This window comes from Cherax quadricarinatus, chromosome 95, assembly GCF_038502225.1.
Source record: "Cherax quadricarinatus isolate ZL_2023a chromosome 95, ASM3850222v1, whole genome shotgun sequence".
Lineage (NCBI taxonomy): Eukaryota > Metazoa > Arthropoda > Malacostraca > Decapoda > Parastacidae > Cherax > Cherax quadricarinatus.
In genome coordinates, this window is record NC_091386.1 from 3079664 (window position 1) to 3099782 (window position 20119).

General features: G+C 43.0%; 1 protein-coding gene across 4 annotated transcripts in view; it reads right to left on the bottom strand.

Moving 5' to 3' along the window:
* Positions 1–20119, bottom strand: part of RanBPM (Ran-binding protein M) — a 124591-nt gene that overhangs the window by 18934 nt on the left and 85538 nt on the right. For 2 of the 4 annotated variants that reach the window (XM_070104879.1, XM_070104878.1), the window contains one exon: positions 7895–7924. The exons of the other annotated variants lie outside the window; for them this stretch is intronic. In XM_070104879.1, coding sequence (XP_069960980.1) covers positions 7895–7924 — 30 coding nt within the window. The remainder of the gene's footprint in view (positions 1–7894; positions 7925–20119) is intronic. 4 annotated transcript variants of the gene reach the window in all.

Here is a 20119-nt window from a genome sequence, read left to right on the forward strand (position 1 = left end):
AGGGCCCTCCTATACCTACACAGGTGCTACTCGACTTACAAACAGGGCCCTCCTATACCTACACAGGTGCTACTCGACTTACAAACAGGGCCCTCCTATACCTACACAGGTGCTACTCGACTTACAAACAGGGCCCTCCTATACCTACACAGGTGCTACTCGACTTACAAACAGGGCCCTCCTATACCTACACAGGTGCTACTCGACTTACAAACAGGGCCCTCCTATACCTACACAGGTGCTACTCGACTTACAAACAGGGCCCTCCTATACCTACACAGGTGCTACTCGACTTACAAACAGGGCCCTCCTATACCTACACAGGTGCTACTCGACTTACAAACAGGGCCCTCCTATACCTACACAGGTGCTACTCGACTTACAAACAGGGCCCTCCTATACCTACACAGGTGCTACTCGACTTACAAACAGGGCCCTCCTATACCTACACAGGTGCTACTCGACTTACAAACAGGGCCCTCCTATACCTACACAGGTGCTACTCGACTTACAAACAGGGCCCTCCTATACCTACACAGGTGCTACTCGACTTACAAACAGGGCCCTCCTATACCTACACAGGTGCTACTCGACTTACAAACAGGGCCCTCCTATACCTACACAGGTGCTACTCGACTTACAAACAGGGCCCTCCTATACCTACACAGGTGCTACTCGACTTACAAACAGGGCCCTCCTATACCTACACAGGTGCTACTCGACTTACAAACAGGGCCCTCCTATACCTACACAGGTGCTACTCGACTTACAAACAGGGCCCTCCTATACCTACACAGGTGCTACTCGACTTACAAACAGGGCCCTCCTATACCTACACAGGTGCTACTCGACTTACAAACAGGGCCCTCCTATACCTACACAGGTGCTACTCGACTTACAAACAGGGCCCTCCTATACCTACACAGGTGCTACTCGACTTACAAACAGGGCCCTCCTATACCTACACAGGTGCTACTCGACTTACAAACAGGGCCCTCCTATACCTACACAGGTGCTACTCGACTTACAAACAGGGCCCTCCTATACCTACACAGGTGCTACTCGACTTACAAACAGGGCCCTCCTATACCTACACAGGTGCTACTCGACTTACAAACAGGGCCCTCCTATACCTACACAGGTGCTACTCGACTTACAAACAGGGCCCTCCTATACCTACACAGGTGCTACTCGACTTACAAACAGGGCCCTCCTATACCTACACAGGTGCTACTCGACTTACAAACAGGGCCCTCCTATACCTACACAGGTGCTACTCGACTTACAAACAGGGCCCTCCTATACCTACACAGGTGCTACTCGACTTACAAACAGGGCCCTCCTATACCTACACAGGTGCTACTCGACTTACAAACAGGGCCCTCCTATACCTACACAGGTGCTACTCGACTTACAAACAGGGCCCTCCTATACCTACACAGGTGCTACTCGACTTACAAACAGGGCCCTCCTATACCTACACAGGTGCTACTCGACTTACAAACAGGGCCCTCCTATACCTACACAGGTGCTACTCGACTTACAAACAGGCCCCTCCTATACCTACACAGGTGCTACTCGACTTACAAACAGGGCCCTCCTATACCTACACAGGTGCTACTCGACTTACAAACAGGGCCCTCCTATACCTACACAGGTGCTACTCGACTTACAAACAGGGCCCTCCTATACCTACACAGGTGCTACTCGACTTACAAACAGGGCCCTCCTATACCTACACAGGTGCTACTCGACTTACAAACAGGGCCCTCCTATACCTACACAGGTGCTACTCGACTTACAAACAGGGCCCTCCTATACCTACACAGGTGCTACTCGACTTACAAACAGGGCCCTCCTATAAATACACAGGTGCTACTCGACTTACAAACAGGGCCCTCCTATACCTACACAGGTGCTACTCGACTTACAAACAGGGCCCTCCTATACCTACACAGGTGCTACTCGACTTACAAACAGGCCCCTCCTATACCTACACAGGTGCTACTCGACTTACAAACAGGGCCCTCCTATACCTACACAGGTGCTACTCGACTTACAAACAGGGCCCTCCTATACCTACACAGGTGCTACTCGACTTACAAACAGGGCCCTCCTATACCTACACAGGTGCTACTCGACTTACAAACAGGGCCCTCCTATACCTACACAGGTGCTACTCGACTTACAAACAGGGCCCTCCTATACCTACACAGGTGCTACTCGACTTACAAACAGGGCCCTCCTATACCTACACAGGTGCTACTCGACTTACAAACAGGGCCCTCCTATACCTACACAGGTGCTACTCGACTTACAAACAGGGCCCTCCTATACCTACACAGGTGCTACTCGACTTACAAACAGGGCCCTCCTATACCTACACAGGTGCTACTCGACTTACAAACAGGGCCCTCCTATACCTACACAGGTGCTACTCGACTTACAAACAGGGCCCTCCTATACCTACACAGGTGCTACTCGACTTACAAACAGGGCCCTCCTATACCTACACAGGTGCTACTCGACTTACAAACAGGGCCCTCCTATACCTACACAGGTGCTACTCGACTTACAAACAGGGCCCTCCTATACCTACACAGGTGCTACTCGACTTACAAACAGGGCCCTCCTATACCTACACAGGTGCTACTCGACTTACAAACAGGGCCCTCCTATACCTACACAGGTGCTACTCGACTTACAAACAGGGCCCTCCTATACCTACACAGGTGCTACTCGACTTACAAACAGGGCCCTCCTATACCTACACAGGTGCTACTCGACTTACAAACAGGGCCCTCCTATACCTACACAGGTGCTACTCGACTTACAAACAGGGCCCTCCTATACCTACACAGGTGCTACTCGACTTACAAACAGGGCCCTCCTATACCTACACAGGTGCTACTCGACTTACAAACAGGGCCCTCCTATACCTACACAGGTGCTACTCGACTTACAAACAGGGCCCTCCTATACCTACACAGGTGCTACTCGACTTACAAACAGGGCCCTCCTATACCTACACAGGTGCTACTCGACTTACAAACAGGGCCCTCCTATACCTACACAGGTGCTACTCGACTTACAAACAGGGCCCTCCTATACCTACACAGGTGCTACTCGACTTACAAAGGTTCGACTTATCATATTTTGACTTTACAATGGTACAAGAACAATTACTTTACAACGGTGCAAGAACAATTACTTTACAACGGTGCAAGAACAATTACTTTACAATGGTACAAGAACAATTACTTTACAATGGTACAAGAACAATTACTTTACAACGGTGCAAGAACAATTACTTTACAATGGTGCAAGAACAATTACTTTACAATGGTACAAGAACAATTACTTTACAATGGTACAAGAACAATTACTTTACAATGGTGCAAGAACAATTACTTTACAATGGTGCAAGAACAATTACTTTACAATGGTGCAAGAACAATTACTTTACAATGGTACAAGAACAATTACTTTACAACGGTACAAGAACAATTACTTTACAACGGTGCAAGAACAATTACTTTACAATGGTACAAGAACAATTACTTTACAATGGTGCAAGAACAATTACTTTACAATGGTGCAAGAACAATTACTTTACAATGGTGCAAGAACAATTACTTTACAATGGTACAAGAACAATTACTTTACAACGGTACAAGAACAATTACTTTACAACGGTGCAAGAACAATTACTTTACAATGGTACAAGAACAATTACTTTACAACGGTACAAGAACAATTACTTTACAACGGTGCAAGAACAATTACTTTACAACGGTGCAAGAACAATTACTTTACAATGGTGCAAGAACAATTACTTTACAATGGTACAAGAACAATTACTTTACAATGGTACAAGAACAATTACTTTACAATGGTGCAAGAGCAATTACTTTTGAGATGAAACTTAAGATAATTATCCAGCATGAAGGCGACAAGTCCGTAACCTGTATTCGTTTAGTATTTACCTTTCAATAATGGTACAGTGTGACTTTGTAAATGGTCTAAGTCGGACCGAAATGTCGTCGTAAGCTTCTCTCTTCTATGTGCAGGTTATTTGTGTATCGTTCTAGTCACGGTATTGTGCCTTTTTTTTTTTGTTATTTATGTACATGTATTTGGTTAGAGTAATTATTTATTTACCATATATTCATATATTAAGAGGCAACTAAAATGCTGGGAGCAAGGGGCTAGTAAACCATACCCCGGCCGGGATTGAACCCGCTGTCAGTCTCAAAACGCCAGCCCGTCGTTTTGAGAGAGACTGACCGCGGGTACAATCCCGGCTGGGGTATGGTTTGTTTGCAATCGTGTCATTACGATTTCGTGAGTCGAGTTAAGGGGCTAGTAACCCCTTTCCCTGTATACATTAACAAAGTTAAAAAGAGAAACCTCAGCTTTTGTTTTTGGGCCACCTGCCTCAGTGGGATACGGCTGGTTTGTTGAAAGAAGATATTCATATTTGACTTATAATGCGTATGTCATAACCCCATTGTAAGTCATGGAGCACCTGTACTCTGAAGGGTAGGAAAGAATCTTGCAATTTTGAGGCTCGTCTGAACTGTGACATTCACAAGACAGTTAGTGAGTGTTACTATGTTTTCTTATTTAGGCTTGCCCTACCTTGGTGGATAAAAGCAGATGTGATAAAATAAGAATAATCTACTTGGACAATTGAAAACAGTTACTGTAAGTGACGAAATATTAAGGGAAAGAAACTAGAGAATAATATGCTTTAACCCTTTGAGGGTCGCCAGGCCCTCTCAGAGACGCCAAAATTTCAAAAAAATTTAAAAAAAAAAAAAAAATCTTATGAAAAGATAGAGAATCTTTTCCCAGTCATAATGACACCAAAAGTATGAAATTTGATGGAAAACTTACGGAATTATGCTCTCGCGAAGTTAGCGGTCTCAACAATGTTCACGCATCGGCGATTTTGCCCAATTTGAGCCCTATTTTCGGCTAATTCCAGTGTACCAGTCAACAAAAATCAGAACTATTTTGCTAGAACTCCATTTTGTCTATCGAATGAGTACAAGAAATCACTCTCCGCCTATATATAATGTCTTTCTACCTCTGTATGTTAGAAGTGATCAAGGTCCCAGGATCGAAACGCTTTCTAATAAATATGTCATAGTGTTTGCTTACGTGTCTTTCTAAACCAAGAAACCACCCATTTGCCGATTTCAACTATCCAATAAAGTATTCAGAATTTAGCAATTTTGCCAATTTCACACAAATTTCAAAAGATGCCAATTTCCAAATAAGATCCAGAATAAACAAGAAAGACATTCCTGGCACTAAAATAACATTTCCTCTGTTCATTAGTCACGTCCCCATACCCCTATTACATTCTTTTGCTTTCCATTTTGAATTTTTATTCTCACAAAAAATAGAAGATTTACTGTTATGCATTAGTGTAGAAATGGTATAAATAATATCAGCACATTTGTGAAAGAATATTAGACTCACCAGTTGATGTGTATTGGACACTTGGCATGATTTGTTTACTTTTGAACCTTGGTAAAAATCGAACATTTCTGCTACTTTGAGCTCAATTTCAAGGTACTTTTCATTGTAAAACCAGTCAAAATCATCTCAATTTCTGTAATATGTCTTCCATTCTATAAAATGAGACCAATAAAACTAGAATACAACAATAAATACCATACGAAAATACAGTGCAAAGTCGCTGCTTTAAACCAAAAACACGGTCAGTCTTTTTTTCTCATTACGCACTGTGTGCTGCAGGATTTTTTTAATACTGCGCACACTGACCACATAGACCCATTCTTTCATATGTAGGCCTACCAGCTTTCTCTTGCTAGATTTGAGGGCGCTAGAATTTATGCATACTAGTATGTCAAAAACCCTGGTGCGTAAGCCGTACTAGTACGGCTTACGCAAACCCTGAAAGGGTTAATTTTCATCATTCTTTGCATTTTTATAGGTATTAAAAATAATATTTACACTGAACATAAGATGATCATCACCTGAGTTTTTCTATGTGGTACTCGATGTGAAAAGTTGAATAAAAAGTTACGTGGCTTGGCAAAGATGCCTTTTATGTTATCAAGACCTTTAATAATTGATTTAGGTTAAATAATTCTCCTCATTTACTTTGTTTTTAACATATCAGTCATTTCCCACTGAGGCAGGGTGACCCAAAGAGAAAGAAAAAACCCAAAAAGAAAGAAAAAACTTTCACCATCATTCACACAATCACTGTCTTTGCAGAGGCACTCAGATACGACAGTTTAGATGTCACTCCAAACAGCCAATATCCTAAACCCCTCATTTAAAGTGCAGGCATTGTACTTCCCACTTCTAGGACTCAGGTTCAGCTAACCAGCTTCCCTGAATCCCTTCACTAAATATTACCCTGCTCACACTCCAACAGCTCATCAGACCCCCAAAAACCACTCATCTCCATTCTATCCTAACACGCTCATGCACGCATGCTAGAAGTCCAAGCCCCTCGCCCACAAAACCACCTTTACCCCCTCAATACAACCTTTCCTAGGACAACCCCTACCCTTCCTTCCTTCCACTACAGATATTATAAATATTTCCCACCAAGGCAGCTGACCAGAAAAAGAGAAGAATTAAGTTTTACTTGTTTTTACATTCAGTAAGTTACACAGGAGAAAGGGGTTAACTCAGGTAAATATACGAGCTAAACTTGCTCTGTCTCCAGATGACCACAAGTGCAACAGTGCCTGGGGAGTGGGAGATAAACAGGTTCGATCCGAAGGAAGGGGAGGGGAAAACGGCAACAACTTGGATCAAATCCTTCGCCGTTACCTCTCGAGGGTAGCACAAGAGTGGTTATGAAGTGGAATAAGCCAGACAATGAGAGTGCAGACACGACACATGGTTTCAGAGATAGGTATGGCAAATTTATTTCATGTCAGTCAGTTGAAAGTTAAGAGGACACATCAAACTCAAACAGACAAATACATACAAGAAAATTATAAATGGTCATTACAAAAAGCAATTACAATTACAATATTAATGTTTTTTTCCATTTATTGCTAGTACAATGGCCATAAGCAACATATTCATTTGTACATGTTTATGTATCACGGTAATCAATTTATGTTCAGTACTTTTAAGTCAAAATATTCATGCATATTTTGTATGCAACCACTGATCCTGAGCTTAATACACAAATAAATTGCACATGAGAGAAAGAAGCTTTTGATGACATTTGAGTCCGACTTGCACCATTGACTAGTCACAACTAGTGACACTAGTTAATGGTGCAAGTCAGACTCAAACGTCATACACTTCTTTTTCCTATGTGTGGGTTATTTGTGTATTGTTCCAGTCACGATATTGTGCCTTTATGTTCTTCATCCTGAGGTGAAGCTATCAGACATGTGCAAAACCCATCCTGGTGATCAAACCTGCTGTTAACATACAGCAAACCTTGCCAGCATTATCCTCACCAACACCCAAGATGTAACACACTTCAATCACAGACTCAAAAATGTGAGGCCATTGCCTTGGTCATCAGCCTTCTTACATAATTTGTTACTTTCATGATTTCTGAAGAAGATACACATACAATGCAGAACAAACTTTTCCTTGAGCTTCATCAAATCATAACTTAATAAAGCTCTGAACAGATCAAAACACTGTCTCAACAAAAGTTTAAGTGTTACTTCAACAAAGGTTTGCTTTGCAACGTATGTTTTCTTCACTATCGTCACGAGTAGCTCATCTGGATCCAACTTTTATGATCCAGTGATATTTTTATCTTAGTCTTGAACTATAGATGCAGATCCCTAAACAAACACTAATGTCCTACTGGAGCCTTTCAATACCAGCTTCTCCTGGCTAAAACATAAAACAATAAATATATTCAACATACCTGGGTACAAAGCCATCCACAACTGCAGACCTAATAAGAAAGGGGAAGGTATTGCAATCTACTGTACTAATGAGATGCAATATTAAAAAAAATATCAAACAAGTGGCTCCTATGGAGAATATGCAATTGCTCAATTTACTAACAATTCCAAGGCTTTAAATGGCAAATAGAGTTTTGGTAGCCACACACCAGTGGTAGAGAGAGCCAAGTGCTCTTAACCCCCACCTCCCAAAACTGTTACCTCGTATCAAATATCATGGGGAAGCACGTAACATGTACGAGTCTTACAGGACCTCGGGAATGGGAGGCAATCAGGTGTGATCCAGGGAAGGGCAGGGTAGCTACAGTTCCTTGTATCTAGAGCCTTCACCAGCATCAAACTATCCATCAAAACATTAATATAGTTTTTAAGATGTTATTAATGAGCCATCACGACATTAAGACTTATCAGCTGAGGTTCCTGACAAATAACAAAATCAAATGAAGTTATGAAAATTCAAATACCAACATATAAAACTTTAATGACAGTCTCACAAAGGCAAGTCTTGAAACCCTTAACAACTTCCCCAATAATTACCCTTGAATTTAACAAACGTCTAATGTTACCCACGTCTGGAGCTTCATAAGTACAGCAGTACATACTCCTGCTTATTAATACCTCCCACTGAGGCAGGGTGACCCAAAAAAAGAAACACTTTCACCATCATTCACACACAATCACTGCAAGGCCAGTGATTGTGTGTGAATGATGGTGAAAGTGTTGAATGATGGTAAATGTGTTTCTCTTTTGGATCACTTTACCTTGGCTGTAGACAGCAGATGTGCTAAAAAAAAAATTTACTAAACCCACAAGAATTACGGAGACACTGTCTAGAAAAAAAAAATTCACACCATTATGCATCACATACCTTCCTACAATATTGGAGTCAAATGGCTGTCACTATACAGTACATAATAAAACTGCAAATATGTTATTGCTAGTTATTACATTACCCTTCAATAAAATAAGTTTACTTAAAATATTCCCAGACATCTGTACAAGTCAAAATAAATCATTCACAAAGATGGATATGCATCTAATATAACAACTCAGGTTTAGTACCGAACCTGTTTACAGAAAAAAAAAATACATACAGCGGACCCCCAGTTTACGATATTATTTCATTCCAGAAGTATGTTCAGGTGCCATTACTGAACGAATTTGTTCCCATGAGGAATATTGTGAATTAGATTAGTCCATTTCAGACCCCCAAACATACACATACAAATGCACTTACATAAATATGCTTACATAATTGGTCGCATTGGGAGCTGATCGTAAAGCGGGGGTCCACTGTATATATATAGATATATACTCTTATATGCTCAACCAGAAAATATTGATTCTTGCCAATATCAGTTCAGACCCCAAAAGAGGACAATTTTTCACCAAAGTAGAGTAGCCCAAAGAAGGAAGCATTCACCATCATTCAGTCAAGAGCTGTCTTGCCCAAAGTGTCCAACACCACAATTAAAATAATCTTACAAAGTGAAATATCTTCGCCCATCCTCCTAATTAACATGTTGGTTCTAACTGACCATATTTTTTAAAGGTGGATCGGTAAGACAGCAGAAGGCCTTGGTCAGATGACCAAAAGCTCCAACAGCAGGTCGTCATCTGACTAAGACCCGTGTCGGGAAACACTCGCCCTGTTTCCTGACAAACCTTACATAACCTCACCTCCAGCCGTCCTTCAAAGTGAAGGCCCTGAACTTTCCACCTCCAGAACTGTAGTCCAGCACAACTGATGTCATAATAAAAACACACTGGTCAATGTATGCAGAGGGTGATGAGAATGACTAACTGGACAAGTATCTTATTGACCTGTAGCAGGTGTCTAATAGTGTAACCTATAACAATCTTCTCCTAAAATTCAACTTATTTTTTTTTTTTCAACAAGTCGGCCGTCTCCCACCGAGGCAGGGTGACCCAAAAAAGAAAGAAAATCCCCAAAAAGAAAATACTTTCATCATCATTCAACACTTTCACCACACTCACACATTATCACTGTTTTTGCAGAGGTGCTCAGAATACAACAGTTTAGAAGCATACACATATAAAGATACACAACATATCCCTCCAAACTGCCAATATCCCAAACCCCTCCTTTAAAGTGCAGGCATTGTACTTCCCATTTCCAGGACTCAAGTCCGACTATATGAAAATAACCGGTTTCCCTGAATCCCTTCACTAAATATTACCCTGCTCACACTCCAACAGATCGTCAGGTCCCAAGTACCATTCGTCTCCATTCACTCCTATCTAACACGCTCACGCACGCTTGCTGGAAGTCCAAGCCCCTTGCCCACAAAACCTCCTTTACCCCCTCTCTCCAACCCTTTCGAGGACGACCCCTACCCCGCCTTCCTTCCCCTATAGATTTATATGCTTTCCATGTCATTCTACTTTGATCCATTCTCTCTAAATGACCAAACCACCTCAACAACCCCTCTTCTGCCCTCTGACTAATACTTTTATTAACTCCACACCTTTTCCTAATTTCCACACTCCGAATTTTCTGCATAATATTTACACCACACATTGCCCTTAAACAGGACATCTCCACTGCCTCCAACCGTCTCCTCGTTGCTGCATTTACCACCCAAACTTCACACCCATATAAGAGTGTTGGTACTACTATACTTTCATACATTCCCTTCTTTGCCTCCATAGATAATGTTTTTTGACTCCACATATACCTCAACGCACCACTCACCTTTTTTCCCTCATCAATTCTATGATTAACCTCATCCTTCATAAATCCATCCGCCGACACGTCAACTCCCAAGTATCTGAAAACATTCACTTCTTCCATACTCCTCCTCCCCAATTTGATATCCAATTTTTCTTTATCTAAATCATTTGATACCCTCATCACCTTACTCTTTTCTATGTTCACTTTCAACTTTCTACCTTTACACACATTCTCAAACTCATCCACTAACCTTTGTAATTTTTCTTTAGAATCTCCCATAAGCACAGTATCATCAGCAAAAAGTAACTGTCAATTCCCATTTTGAATTTGGTTCTTAAAAAAAACCATACCACGGGTGGGGTTTGAACCCGCAGTCAGAGAGTCTCAAAACTGGTTTGTTTGCAATCGTGTCATTACGATTTAGTGAGTCTTTCTTAGTAGTACGTAGTAGTAATTTTTTCAACACATCAGCTATCTCCCACTGAGGCAGGGTGACCCCAAAAATGAAAAAAATCTTTCTTCATTTTACATTTAGTAATTCACACAGAAGGGGTTGCTAGCCCCTTGCTCTCAGGATTTTAGTTGCCTCTTACGACACGCATGGCTTAGGGAGCCATACATCACCTGGGAATTATTATAATAAAAAAGAAGCGCTAAGCCACAAGGGCTATACAGCCCTGCAGGGCAGGGAAGGAAGCCAGGGTATCAGGTGGCATAAGGGAGAGGGATGATTAGTAGGTTATGGAGGACAGCAGGGCAGTGGATAGTGCAGGGGTAGAGGGTAGCAAGAGATTGAGGTAGAAAGGGCTGGGAGGAGTGCTAAAGACATAATCATCAGAGTAAATCAGTTGTTGTCAAAAAGTCAATGAGAGAGTCCGTATTAAAGGAGGGTCCGTCAGCAAGAAGGGAAGGTAAAGAGAGAGCAGCAGAGCGGAGACGATGTTGGAGGTAAATTCTGCGTGCTCGTTGATAGAGTGGTCAGAATGTGGCTAACAGATACTGGAACCTGACAATTCTCATGGAGAGGAACAGGGCACCTCTCCATGAGATACCCGAGAGTAAGACGAGTGTGGCCAATGCAAAGACGGGAGAGAGTAGTCTCCCAACCTCGACACCGATGACAAGAAGATGGCCAGTAACCTATACTCAGTGTAATAGAATGAAGTTTGTTATTGAGGAGATCAGACCAACGTTGTTGCCAACGGGTGTGAAGGTGAGTAGCTATTAAAGCAAAATAGTCCGTGAATGGAACACCTCTATATGAGACTGGGAGGGCATGTACTGCTGACCGTGCAGCAGTGTCTGCCTGTTCACTGCCCTGTACATCAACATGACCAGGGACCCAACAAAAAACAATATCTTTATGCTTGGTAGAGATATAGCGTAACCAAAGTTGGATACGGAGAACTAGGGGATAAGGTGTATCAAATTTTAGTATTATCTGTAAAGCACTAAGGGAGTCTGAAACAACCACAAATGACACAGGCATAGATGCAATACGGATAAGTGCTGCAAGAATGGCATACAATTCAGCAGTAAAAATGCTAGCCGTGGATAGTAAATGCCCTCGCACGACACTGTCCGGAAACGCTGCTGCGAATCTGACGCCGTCAGAAGACTTAGAGCCATCTGTGTACACTGCGATGGCATGAGAATGAGCGCGAAAGTGGTCAAGAAAAAGAGAGCGGGAAGCTACCGTAGGCAGTTGGGCTTTCGTGCAAGGTAGTGAGAAAGAAGACACGAACAGCTGGAACTTCCCAGGGGGATAGGTAAAAATGAGATGCTACATGAGCATAGAAAGGTGGTAACTGAAGGGAAGACAAGAGCGAATGGAGGCAAAGAGAACAGGGACGGAGTAAACAGGGGTGACGAACAAATAAAGAATGTCTACTAACATCGGTGACTATTCTATATATGGAAGGATTACAGAGATCATGAGAGCGAACATAGTAGCGAAGGCAATGGGCATCACGGCGATCCGACAAGGATGGAATATTCGCTCCAGCATAGAGGCTCTCAACAGGGAAAGAGCAAAAAACACCAAGGCATAAATGTAATCCCTGGTGATGGATGGGATTAAGGCTAGAGAGAGTAGCAGGAGAGGCCGCTGAATAGATCTGATCTCCATAATAGTTTCGATACAATGAGGGCTGAATGTAGGCAAAGGAGAGTTCGACGATCAGCTCCCCATGGAAGATGAGTAAGGGTTTTAAGAAGGTTCAACCGGTTGTGACAAGTTGCTTTCAGAGAGGTAATGTGAGGTTTCCAGGAAAACCTATGGCCAAAGAGAAGGCCTAGAAACCTGACCGTATCACGTTCAGGGATACGTGAACCATAGAGGTACAAAGGATGAGTGGAGATGACAGAGCGTCTAGTGAAAGTAATTTGGTGAGTTTTAGTACTGGAAAATTTAAACCCATGCATGGTGGCCCAATTGGAAACATGGTCGACCGCATGCTGGAGAGAAACTGTAATGAGGTGACAGTCAGTGCCTGCACAAGCAATAGCGAAGTCATCAATATAGAGGGACAACCAAATATTGGATGGAAGAAGATAGGCCAAATCATTTATAGCAAGGACAAAAAGTGTTGTGCTCAGAACACATCCCTGGGGGACACCTTCAGCTTGGACAAAGTCTGGGGACAGCATATTATTAACTCGAACACGGAAATGTCTCTCAGTTAAGAAGTTCTTAAGGAAGGATGGTAGATTGCCTCGGAGGCCTTGGGCCAAAATATTATACCTCCAAGTTGTCTCATATGCCTTCTCAAGGCCAAAAAATATGGCAATAACTGAGTAGTTATTTGCAAATGAATTACGAACATACATATCCAAGCACAGTAAGGGGTCTATGGTAGAACGGCCCTTATGAAAGCCATATTGACTAGTGGAGAGACTGTTGTGCGTCTCTAAATACCACATTAAACGTCGATTTACCAGACGTTCCATCACTCTACAAACTGCACTGGTAAGAGCAATGGGACGATAGTGGGAGGCATCATGTCCCGTAGTACCCGGTTTGCGGAAAGAGAGAACAAAGGCAGATTTCCACAGCTTGGGAAGAACTCCTTGTGACCAAATAAGATTGAAGAGGTGTAAGAGGACTGCAAGGGCTGACTGATGTAAATGTTGTAACATCCGAATATGAATGTCGTCAGGCCCAGCTGCCGATGATCGGCAAGCTGAGAGTGTCGCCTCCAGTTCCTGAAGTGTAAAAGGCACACAAGATTCTTCTTTGAGAGAAGAAAAGTCTAAGGGTGCTAACTCTTTGGTAGACTTCGAGGAAAGAAACGAGGGGCATAGATGGAGCCCCTGAGAAATATGGACCAGATGATTACCAATTTCAATGGCAACGTCAAGAGGGTTTCCTATATCAACATCGGCAACCTGCTGAACAGGAGCTGAGTCAGGAGAGTATTTACCACTCCGTTTCCAAACTTTTTTCCAGACTGCATTCATAGAGGAAGCAGAGGTGATGATGGAAACGTAATCTCACCAGAAAGTGCATTTAGCATCAAGGATGACACGGCAAGTGACTACACGCTTCTGCTTAAAATCAAAAAGTCTCTTAGTGGTTCTGTTGTACTGGTACCTGCATCACACAGCACATTTCAAATGTACTGCACAAGCACAAGCAAGAGACCACCAAGGCAAGCACTTCTGAGAATGCCTGCCTGAGGTTTGGGGTATAGAATGAGAAGCTGCAGTTAAAAACGAGGACGAAAAGAGGTGTAAAAGCTCATCAATGGAGGACGAAGAAGGAACCTCACTAAAAGCAGTTAGCTGCGAGTAAAGGTCCCAGTTTGCTCGATCAAATTGCCAGCATGGGCTACGAAGAGGTGGTGAATACGAAGGAGAAGTAAGAATGATTGGAAAATGATCGGTGTCATGCAAGTCCAGGAGAACAGACCAGGTGAAGCCTAGTGCTGTAGAAGAGCAGACTGAGAGATCAATGCAAGAGAGAGTATGAGTACGAGGATCAAAATGGGTGGGAGGACCTGTATTTAAAACACTGATGGGGTGAGAAGCAAGAAAAGCCTCCAACTGAATGCCATGGGAATCACAGTGAGACAACCCCCCATGAGGAAATGATGGGCATTAAAATCGCCTAGTAACAGAAGTGGTGGCGGTAAGTTTGAGATAAGAAAGGCATCATCTGGGATAGATAATGCACGAGAAGGAGAGAGATACAAAAAAAAAAAAAACAGATTGTATACCACTTACGCAAGTGGATATGGGCTGCAGTGTAATGCAGCAATATACGAACAAATAGCTGATGGTACGGAATATCAGTGTGGAGAAGAAGGGCGCTTTCATTAAAGGTCCCATCAGAAAAAGGATCCAAAGAATACAATAAATTATAGCCTGAGATAGGATATATAACAGTGGAGTGTAATTTTGGTTCTTGTAAGCAAACACCAACAGGGGAAAACCGGGAGAGCAACATCTGAAGCTCACCCCGATTACCCGAGGCCGCGGATATTCCACTGTAAATAGGCCATGACTGGCAACGAGAAAGATACCAGAAATCCGCAGGTAAGGGCACCTACGGACTAGAGGGGTTAGAAAAGTCCACAAGTGGCGGCAGCGGAAAATGTTCAAGTAGTGAAGGAACGGAGCGCTGTGAAGAAAGGAGTTGCGCAGATGGAGGAGAGGAAAGAGAAGGAACAGGGGCAGATCAGTGTCCAATGATGGTTTAGTCTCTGCAATATATTCTGAGATAGCTTCAAGTGTTTCGGAATTCAAAGACGTTGTGTGGGAGACAATATTGGAGATGGAAGGAGGGTGAGTAAAGATTGGGACAGTAATGGACTGTACCAAAGAAGGGGGGGGGGCGAAAAGGTGGAGGGAACTGGAGAAGTGTGGGAGGGGGACAGAAGAGGTAGAAACCTGGGAGATGGCAGAAGAGGAAGAAACTGGGGAAGGGACAGAGGAGGAAGGCACAGTATGAGGAGGAGGGTGAACCTCCACACTTGTAACAGAGCCAGCGAGAGGGAAAGAACTAGGTACAGAGACCGGGAAGGTAAAATTTGGAGGTGAAAGAAGTGAAGGAGGGGGCAAAGAAGATTTGAGCAATGGAGATTTTTTGGACTTCTGAGAAGTAGAGGGGCGATTGGGAGGAGGTGTTGTACGGGGTCTTGTTGATACCGGGGCTTGCGAGGGAGGACACGAAGAAGTGAGAAAAGACTGAGGTGTTGAAGTAGGGACTTCTGAGCCCAGGACAGCTAAAGAATTAGAGACAGATGTGACTATGGGAGGGGCAACCACAGAGGAAGTTGCAGAAGACGGGACTGCAGAAGCGGGGGGGATGTTTAGAAACACGAGAATAAGAAATACAGGGCAGTCTCCCTTGGAGGTGCAGTTGAGAAACTGCCATAGAATAAGGGAGACCTTCAGCTTCTTTGAGGCAACGGATTTCTCGCTCATTTAAGTAGACCTGACAATGGCGAGAGTATGAAGGGTGAGCCTCATGACAATTAAGGCAAGAGGGAGGTCAACTGCAAGACATATTAGAATGGCCATCGGCACCACAGACTGGGCATTCGGCTATAGATCTGCAATATTTTGCTGGGTGACCAAATCGTGGTGTAGGGATCACCTTTTGAACTTGTAACCGATGTCCTGCTACATAAACAGAGGATGGGAGTTTATGGCTGTCGAAAGTTAATCGAACCACATTGCAAGGGTATCGTCTCCGCCCGCGGGCAGGAAGGACATAAGTGTCTACCTTGAGGATTGGGAGATCCTGGAGTTCCAGCTGTTCAAGAATGTCATTGCCACATGCCTGAAAATTCTGCTGGACTATGGTATGGGGCAGAATGACAGTACCACAACAAGAATTGAGGGAATGATGTTTTTCGATAGTGACAGAAATAGCATCGATATGTGAAAGAAGAGAAAGATCATCAGCTTGGGTAGCATTCTGAACAGTGATGATGCGCGTACTGCTCTTCAGAGCATGAAAAGAAATATCTCGACCAACATGGTGGAGGAGCGCCTTGCCAATACGGTGGACCCTCGACCAACGATATTAATCCTTTCCTGAGAGCTCATCGTTAATCGAAATTATCATTAGTCGAGTTAATTTTCCCTATAAGAAATAATGGAAATCAAATTAATCCATGCAAGACACCCAAAAGTATTGAAAAAAAAAATTTTTACCACATGAAATATTAATTTTAATACACACAAACTGAAGAAGACATGCACAGTTACATGACACTTACCTTTATTGAAGATCTGGTGATGATTGATGGGATGGGAGGAGGGGAGAGTGTTGATCGTGTTAGTGTTTAGAAGGGGAATCCCCTTCCATTAGGACTTGAGGTGGCAAGTCCTTTTTCGGGGTTACTTCCCTTCTTCTTTTAATGCCACTAGGACCAGCTTGAGTCACTGGACCTCTGTCACACAACATATCTGTCCATAGAGGCCTGTACCTCCCGTTCCTTTATGACATTCCTAAAGTGTTTCACAACATTGTCAGTGTCACAATTAAACACTTGTTCAGGTTTCAATTCTTCACTGTCTATGTACTCCTTGAATTCCTGCACATATTTTTCAGCTGCTTTTTGGTCCAAACTGGCAGCCTCACCATGCCTTATCACACTATGTATGCCACTACGATTCTTAACCCTTTGACTGTGGCAACCCCCAATCCTGAGGTGTCTCCTGGTGTCGCAAAATTTAAAAAAAAAAAAAATTATTTTTTTCTTATGAAATGATAGAGAATCTTTTCCTGATTGTAATGACACCAAAAAAAAACGAAATTTGATGGAAAACCGACGGAATTATGCTCTCGCGAAGTTAGTGACCTCGGCACTGTTTACAAATCGGCAATTTCGTCCACTGTGAGCCCTATTTTCGGCTAATTCCATTGTTCCAGTTGCCCAAACTCATAGCTATTTCTTTAGAACTCCATTTTTTCTATCGATTGAGTACAAGAAACTGCCCATTTACTGATTTCAACTACCTAATAATGTGGTCAGAAATTTGCAATTTGGCCAATTTCACGAAAACTAAAAAATATGACAATTTCAAAATAAGGTCCAGAATGAACAATGCAGACATTCCTGGCTCTAAAATAACATTTTCTTTGCTCATCAGTCATGTCTCCAGGCCCCTCTGATATTACTCTTGCTTTCTATTTTGAATTTTTATTCAAACAAAAAATAGAAGACTTACTATTATGCAGACTACTGCAATACTGTAATAATTGTATAAATAACATCAACCCATTCATGACTGCATATTAGAATGGCTAGTTGGACATTTATTGGACAATGGCATCATTTGTTTACTTTTGAACATTGGCAAAAATCAAACATTTCCCCTACTTTGAGCTCCATTTCTAGGTTCTTTTTATAGTAAAATCAATCAAAATCACCTCAATTTCTATAATATGTTTTCCATTCTATCAAATGAGACCAAGAAAACGAGAATACAACCATAAATACTATACGAAAATAGACCACAAAGTCGGCATTTTAATTAAAAAAAATGGTCGGAGTTTTTTTTTTCTCATTATGCACTGCGTGCTCCAGGATTTTTTTTATATGGTGCACACTGACCACACAGACCCATTCTCTCACATGTGGGCCTACCAGCTTTCTCCTGCTTGATTTGAAGCCGCTAGAATTTATGAGTACATGTATATATACATCAAACACGGTACCTTGTAAGACGTATATATACGGCCACGACAGTCAAAGGGTTAAATCTCTCAAACCAACCTTTGCTGACCTTAAATTTACTCACATCACCACTAGTTGCTGGCATTTTTCTAATTAAATCGTCATGTAACTTCCTAGCCTTTTCACATATCGCTTGAGAGATGCTATCTCCTGCTTTCTGTTTTTCGTTTATCCACACCAGTAACAGTCTCTCAACATCTTCTATCACTTGCGATCTCAGTTTCAAAAACATAGTTGCACCTTTGGCAAGAACAGCTTCCTTGATTGCCGTTTTCTTGGCCACAATAGTAGCGATGGTTGATTGGGGTTTTGTGTACAACCTGGCCAGCTCGGAGACACGCACTCCACTTTCATACTTAGCAATGATCTCTTTCTTCATATCCATAGTAATTCTCACCCTTTTTGCTGTAGGGTTGGCACTAGAAGCTTTCTTGGGGCCCATGGTGACTTATTTTGCAGGTGCAATCACTAAAAAGGCTGTGATAATATGAAATGTTTCGATTGTATGTTTGGATGGGACCGCGGTGGCTGGCTGGCTTGTAAACACTGGCCAGAAGTGGATGCGTCTCAGACGGAATGAATCGTGTTGGTCGAGTTTTTTAGCGCCAGTCGAGGCAAAATTTTTGTGTTAAAATGTATCGCTAGTCAGATTTAACGTTAGACGATGCCATCGTTGGTCGAGGGTCCACAGTACTATGGTTGGAAAGATAGGCAATAGAGGAAGTCGGTCATAAAGTAAAGAATTTAGTCCATTGTGCCTTCCGAAACTGAGCGTGGAAAGGGAGTGCTTGATGTGTGGATCTTTTCTGAGAAAAACGTGGTGGTGGTGAAATATCATCATCAGGCAATTGTTGTTGGCCTTTAGGGGTGGGACCAGAGTTGGACCGACGTGAAACGGGCCGGCGATTCAAAAATTGCCACACCGTAGAGGGAGAGGCCAGAAGCATAGTCAAAGGAGAGCGGAGGTCAGACAAATCGAAGGAGTCAGTGGAAACCCCGGTACCTGAAGCGGGTGAGGAAACAGCACCAGCAAGAGGTACAGAGGCATGAGGAGTGTCCGAAGAGTGGTCAAAAAACGTGTCGGGGTCAGAACGGGGTGCGGTATCAAGAAAGGGCCCGGGGGTAGCAGGTTCATGGATTGGGTTCTCCATGGTTAGGTTACTTCTTTTCTTTTTGTTTTTAAGATAAAAAAAAAGAAAGAAAAAACAAAAATAAAAAAAATAAAAAAAGGGGGGACCGGGGAGGGATAGTTCCCAGGAGGAATGAAAGGGCCAGAAATCTCCCTCCTCGCCCAAGAGGACCTCAGCACCGTAAGTAGCATAGATGCAGCATGGAACCTGTGCCATACCCTACCCTTAATGCCAATAAACCAGCAATCCGGGATAGCAACCTCACATCTGCCGAGCTACCTCAGTGGACAAAAGAGAGGGCGGCCGGATATCTGCCACAAAGCATACCTCCTTCGGCCACCACCCCCGGAATCCGAAAGGCGGCTTCCAGAGATACACCCGTCGCCTGAAAGACACCCAAAGCCACCTTCTGGATACTGGAGAGGGATCGGGACATCCCCAGGCGATCCAGATTCCACAGCAAACTACGCCACCGCCAAGAACCTCAATGGAATGGGATGGACCCCGGTATCCTTTCCCCTACGTAGGAACTAGCCGCCTGTGGGAAAAATCCCAAAGGCCAAAAAAGGAAGGGCAAAAGGGAGGGGTGGGAGGAGGAGGAGGAGGAGGAAAGAAAAAAGGGGAGGATTGGGAGGATGGGATGGGGAGGATGGGATAGGGAAGAGGGGA